Source organism: Lutjanus erythropterus, chromosome 16 (genome assembly GCF_056507025.1).
Source record: "Lutjanus erythropterus isolate fLutEry1 chromosome 16, fLutEry1.hap2, whole genome shotgun sequence".
NCBI lineage: Eukaryota > Metazoa > Chordata > Actinopteri > Lutjaniformes > Lutjanidae > Lutjanus > Lutjanus erythropterus.
In genome coordinates, this window is record NC_139332.1 from 4,115,368 (window position 1) to 4,122,235 (window position 6,868).

Genomic DNA, 6,868 nt, shown 5'->3' on the forward strand with positions numbered 1-6,868 from the left:
AGTTCTTGGTTTGGAGCCAGTGAGAAATTTTCACAAAAATAAAAGTAACTGCACAAAAGATATATTTCTGACATTCTTATAAGCATATGAAAATGTCTGAAATGTGTGCCCATACATAATATAATATAATATTGCCATATATATTATGTCATATTATATTACATACACAGTGTTAAAATAAATGACAGATTGTTTCTTCTTCCAGTTTACTCAAGATTATACAAGAATACTTCATTGATGCTAAATCTCTCTAATGACTTTTTGCTTTGTTATTATTATTATTATTATTGTTGTTGTTGTTGTTGTTGTTGTTATAAATTTATATTACTTTGTTAATAAGACAAACTTTGTTCCCAGCAAGCTAATTTTTAAGTTAAAGCTTATATTTAATTCTTGATGTATTTATTCAGTTCTTCTACAGGTTCTGCTGTTAGCAGCATATAACGGAACTATTCATTACTGTTTCCGGGGGGAAGAAATATTAGAGCACAACGGATATGTCGTAGAAATGGTTGCCGGCGTTTGATTTTAACTCCTGGGCTTGCCGCCATTATAAGCCCCGCCGTTGTTCAACGTAAATGTATTCACTCCGCCCGCGTGCGCCTCCACGCGGAGTAAAACTACAGCACGAAACATTTCCCGCGCTGTATCGCTTTGTCCCGGTTCAGAAACGCCAAAACAGCAAAGCGTCAAGATGGCAGGAATCCTGGACGTCCCCAAACCAAGAATAAACTGCTCCATGCTGTCACAGCACATCAGCAGGCCCGTGTGCTTCGTCGGACGTGTTGAGAAGGTCAGTGTTTGTGTAGCTGGTGGAGAAAAAAATGTCCTTTAACAGCTGAAATTTGTCTCACTGACACTTGTGTTCCGTCAGGTTCACCCGACAGGGAAAACGTTCACTGTGACGGACGGAGAGGGAAAGACTGCAACAGTTGAACTGAATGAACCAGTGAGTACTCATTTGCAATCTGACTGTTAAACAAACTGAAGGCAACTAGCGACATGTAATTATTTGTAGTTAAAGAACAAATCATACTGGACAAAATGTAAACCAAGATGTCCGCAGTCAGAGCTGACCTCAACATGTGCCTGTCATGTATGAACTTAACATTACACTCAGATTAACGTCTGCTTTTATCAAGTTGTCGACCAATGTGTTGTTTTCAATGGCTGATACCAATATTAAAACAGCAGGGCCACCAATATATAATGCTGATATCAAGACTAAGGAAAGTCATCTGTTATTCTGTGTTCATTACAGTTGAAATTACCTGGTAATCTTAATCAGTAACAGGTGCTTTAATGTTATATCAATGAATGAAAAAGAAAAGTACACTGAATTATGCTGTGGAGTTCAGTCCAGAGTCCAAACAGATGTTTTTCACCACCTCCCAAAACTCACCAGAGGGAGTGCTAACATAGTTCTACAGCAGCCGCACTGACCAGGCGGACCAAACATATTATTGGCTTTGTGTGTGCAGGCATCGACAGATTCTGATTATTTAAAATGTCAGATAACTGGCCTGATTCATCAGTCTATCACTAGTTTTTTCTCCCAAATAATCTGCTGTATATGGATCTTGACTTTCCAGGAATCATTTCAGGCCTAGAAACAGTACTGAAAATGTTCATCAGATGTATTTGTCTATATTGAGTCGTATTATGACACAGTTGCACCATTTTATGTGAGATGTGTCATTACCAGCTATCTGGAGAGGAGACACAGTAGCAACTTGTGAAACTGGTTTAAAACTTTTTTTATTGTGCACCAGACAGAATATTTTTTCATATTCAGAGCCTGATGATTGTGGAAGTAAACGAAGAACAATACTGATGTAGCATACAGTGTATGGATCAGAGTAGTAACGTGTCACTTCCCTCGATCACACCACATTTTGGGTCGTCTTAAAGTATAATAGTAATTCATATGCATGTTAATTTTGGCAGTGTAATTAGTTTATCATTACACCACAGTGGACAGATGACTAAAACAACAAAATAGTATCTTAAAAAGTTACAGATGTCAGAAATGCATCACCTGGAGATTCAATAAGGTTCTTGTACATCAGGATATATCATCTCTGATCACTTAGTGGAGTTGTTCTTCCATGTTCATGGAGGCAGACTTTCAGCAACACATATTTCTTACATTTTTTCTACATAATGGTGCTGATTGTTGATCAGCAAAGACATAGTGTGACTGTTCACCTGACTGCCCACAGGATTTGGGCTCCAAATTGCTCAACATCGATGCATTTTTCTTATTTCATGCGTTTAAACTGGCAAAGACCTCAGAATTTCTATCAACCACCAGTCAAACTAGAGCAGTTGTTTCACTCAAAAAGGGGCGGAGTCATGACGCAGGAGCAAAGTACCTAGATGGGTTGCTCTCTTCTATATCAAAAGTATAGCACCTGATCAATATGGGATTTTTGAGACTAATACCAATTTTAGAGGCACTCACCAATACGGTGGCTGATATGGTTAAGTTTTGAGCTGGAATAAAAACAGACCTTTTATATGTGTATGTTGCACTGATATGACCATGTAAAGGGACACAGAAGGCTGTTTTCTTAAACAAATAACTTTATGAAAGAATATCATATATATTTTTTTATCATGTTAAATAATTTAACATATGAATATGCTAACCAAGTGAAGGAATCAACACTGAGAAAATAACAAATAAAAACTGTTCAGTATCAGTCCGTTGCTGAATATTTTCATACTGTCGGTCAGTTAGGAGCAGCTTCTCAGCACTTACACCTGACATGGAGCTCCTGTGTGCCAAATCTAAATCATCCCAAGCATCATTTTCTGTGTCATATGTTCTGTTCATATAAGTAAACTTTTATGCCAAAACCAATAAACATCTTCATTAGGCCCATATCAGACCAATATGGGACCGATGGATTAAAATCCAGTCCTGCTTTTGTTTTTCTCCAGCTTGAAGAGGAGCTGAGCGGTGTTGTGGAGGTCATCGGCATGGTGTCCAACAAAGGAGCGATAATGGCCACCACATACAACCTACTGCGAGAGGACAAGGGCATTCAGTTTGGTAGGTCCTCCTTTGTATGATCAGTTCCATACAGATGTGTACAGCTGTGTCCATGTGTGCTGACAGGATGTTGTGTCCGTTCATCCCACAGATTTAGAGCTCTATAATGAAGCTGTGAAAGTTGTCCACGACTTCCCTCAGTATTACCCTTTTGAAGTGGCTGCCAGTGGATGAAGCTCTCTTTGTGGAAATGTCACTCTTTGTTCACTAAAGTTTGTCCATGTTTGTTTCATGTCCCAGTTTTTGTTGTGAGTAAAAGATTTGTACAAACAAAAAGCTCTAATAACCAAGTTTTGTCAATAAATTTAAACATATAAAGACCAAATGAGGTGGAAAGAAAATTCTCAACAAATTTCTAATTTTTTCACTCAAAACATCTATATCTGTGATTAAAAAAAAATCAGCTTACAGGTTAATTTACTTACTTTTATATATAACTATAAAGCTGTCTTAAATAAGGAGTGGTTGTTAGTCAGTAACCAGTCACATTCTCCAGGTACAAAAAAGGGACAGAAATATCAAAGAGTTATTAAACACACTACAATCTCCCAAACAAGTCATGCAAACAATCATAAATGAGTAAATATGTAAAAGTGAAAACGGATTCTCAAAAATGACAAATAAGTTTATATTACATTTGCAAATATTGCAGGTTAGATTTATAAATGAGCCATCAGGGATATGTTTACACTGCAATTTAAAATCTACACCAATGAATAAAGAGAACCACACGAATGTATCGCAAAAAATGTTCTGTTGCAAGTCAGTGTGCAGGAGGTCTTCCTACACACCTGTCTCATCTCATAGATGTGTGAAGAATTCCTTTAAGGTAAGCTTGAATTTTACTTTTAAAAAGCTCTATGAACCTTGGATGAAGCAGCATTTCAAAATTATGTAAAAAAAAAACAAACAAAAAAAAAGACAGTAGACATTAGAAAAGTAAAACGGATTAAATAGATCCCCAACTCTAAAAAAATAAAATAAATCAGGTGCTGTGTAAAACCTAACTTAATAAATGAATGCAATGATTTGCAAAATCCTTTTTGACATATGTTCATTTGAATACAGACAAGATATTTAATGTCAAAACTTCTAAACTTGATTGTTTTCTGTAAAAAGAAAAAAAAATGCACTCATTCTGAATTTAATGCCTGTAACACGTTCCAAAAAAGTTTGGACTGGTGGAAACTAAAGACCAGAAAAGCTGTGGAACTCTCAAAACCCACCTGTTTGGAACATTCCACAAGTGAACAGATGAATTGATAGGATGATTGATTCCGGCCCAACTTATATGGAAAAGTGGGATGGAGAAAGAGTTTATATTTACACACTTAAATGAAGTTGAAAGAATTGATCCCTTTAAATTGGTGAATCCATCCATCGATTGTGAGCTACTCATCCAGGATGCATTGATTTAATTATTTATTTTAGTAGGAATCATAGTTATACTGCAGGGAAGGATTGAACTAAATCCAATAATATAACATTTACACTGGTTCTATAATAACTTGATAGTCACAATCAGCGAGTCTGTGAAACAGGTATTAAATTTCATTCTGTGTCACTAAAAATGTCATTGAATGTCTTAGTGAACCCTGCAGCAGCAGTGAGCACAGTCTGAGGGACTGTCAGGTGTGTGAACCATGATGGTCAGCAGGGGGCAGTATGAGCAGAGAAGCCATCTGAACCAGAAGAGACACAAATATTCATACAGTCTCAATATGTCAATATGTTCTGTTGAACTGATCACACGTTCAGTGTTCTATATTCTCTAGTTCTCATTCTAATGACATGTTCTTTAAACAAATGCTCATGCAGAGATTTTTCTGTTTATTTCACCATTAAATCCATGTTTCATTTAAATGGATCTTAATCTTAATTTTAGGTTTGCTTACAAGCTGTTGGGGAAATAATAAATATTTGGGGGAAAAAATGAAGGACCAAACTATTGTTTGCAAAGTCAAAATCATTTTCATGTGGATTATGTCATATTAAATGATCTGTCTTTAATTAGACAAGGCAAGTTTATTTATACTGCACAATTCAACAACAAGGAAATTCAAAGTGCTTTACATAAAATATAAAAAGCATCAAGACAAAGTGTAAAGGGAACATGGAGACAATATAAAGACAGTTAAAGAGAAAATAAAAATGAGATAAAACAGGAAAGTAAAAGTTACAGTACATTAACACATGAAAGGATTTAGATTTTTTATTCATTTAAATTTCATTTGACGCTGAACTCATTCATAAGCTTGAATTCTTTGTCTGTTAAGCAGTCATAACACCTGCTGTCTGACAGACATGTTTGATGTGTACCATGATTATGAGTATAGTTGTGTTATCTGATGTGTGTGACCGCTCAGTGAGAATCAGACCCTGACATGGAGCCCCGCAGGGTCACAGCATCATGGTTTTGGTTACAGCACCCTCTGCTGGTTCTAAGTGGTCTGCACACACAAGAGTTCCACAGAGCCACTGAAAGGATTTGTTCCAAGCTTGGATTTTCTGTTCTAAATATTCAGTCTCCAAACCCAAACTGAGATCATCCTTATGACATCATCAGGGTTTTGTAGTTCCTTCTGTATGGAACCTCTGTTCTGCCGATGTGATGACAAAAAACATCCTGCAAGTCATTTCAATGAGAAACGTTCTCAAAATAATCTCTTAGTATCTCAAAATAATGAGGAACCTTGTAATTTATTTCGGGATTCATTAGTTACTGTCATTATAATGACTTACAAGACTTTTTTTTTTTAAATCACACTGGAAGAAGAAAGAGGCTTTCATACCTCAGAGCTACAGCAGACATTATGTAACTGTTTTCACAGACTAAACATCACTTCCCATAGGTTTTGTGAAAAATCACTTCCTCTCAATTACAAACCCATTACAAAAAAACTTGGGACAATAAATAAAACGTTCATGAAAACAGAATGCAATGATTTGCAAAGACTTTTTGACCCATATACAATTGAATACAGCACAAAGACAAGATATTTAATGTTCAAACTGATTAACTTTATTTATGTTTTTGGAAGAGGACATTCATTCTGAATTTGATGCCTGCAACACAACCCAAAAAAAAGTTGTGGCATGTTTACTGCTCAACAACACTCAGTGTTTGTGAAGTGGGGACACTAACTGGTGAAGTTTTAAAGTGAAATTCTTTCTCATTCTTGTTTGATATACGACTTCAGCTGCTCAACAGTTTGGGGTCTCTGTTGTTGTATTTTGTGCTTCATAATGCACCACATATTTTCAATGGGAGACAGATCTGGACTGCAGGCAGGTCAGTCTAGTACCTGAACTCTTTTATAACAAAGACACACTGTCTTGGCATTGTCTTGCTGAAATAAGCAGGGACGTCTCTGATGGCAGCATATGTCGCTCCAAAATCTGTATGTACCTTTCAGCATTAATGGGACCTTCACAGACCTGACAGTTACCCATGATGCCATGGGCACTAACACACCCTCGTACCATCACATCTGCTGACTTTTAAAGTTGGTGCTGGTAACAACCTGGATGGTCCTTTTTCTCTTCAGCCTGGAGGACACGACGTCCATGATTTGAGAAAACAATCTGAAATGTGGACTCGTCAGACCACAGGACACTTTTCCACTTTGCATCAGTCCATCTCAGATGAGCTCAGGTCCAGAGAAGTCTGTAGTGTTTCTGGATGTTGTTGATATATGTCTTTCTCTCTACTGACAACGGTTCTCCAAAGTATTCCTGAGCCCATGTAGTATCCTTATACAATGATGTGGGTTTTTAATGCAGTTTTTAATGCAGTGCTGCCTGAGGGGT

At 36.8% G+C, this 6,868-nt stretch overlaps 1 protein-coding gene across 1 annotated transcript; it reads left to right on the forward strand.

The window, feature by feature from the left end:
* Positions 1 to 621: 621 nt before the first annotated feature.
* On the forward strand, positions 622 to 3,383 carry rpa3 (replication protein A3). Its single transcript, XM_084738791.1, has 4 exons — positions 622 to 793; positions 875 to 949; positions 2,947 to 3,058; positions 3,150 to 3,383. The coding sequence occupies exons 1-4, from the start codon at positions 695 to 697 to the stop codon at positions 3,230 to 3,232; spliced, it is 369 nt and encodes a 122-aa protein (XP_084594917.1). The 5' UTR covers positions 622 to 694; the 3' UTR covers positions 3,233 to 3,383.
* Positions 3,384 to 6,868: the final 3,485 nt, after the last annotated feature.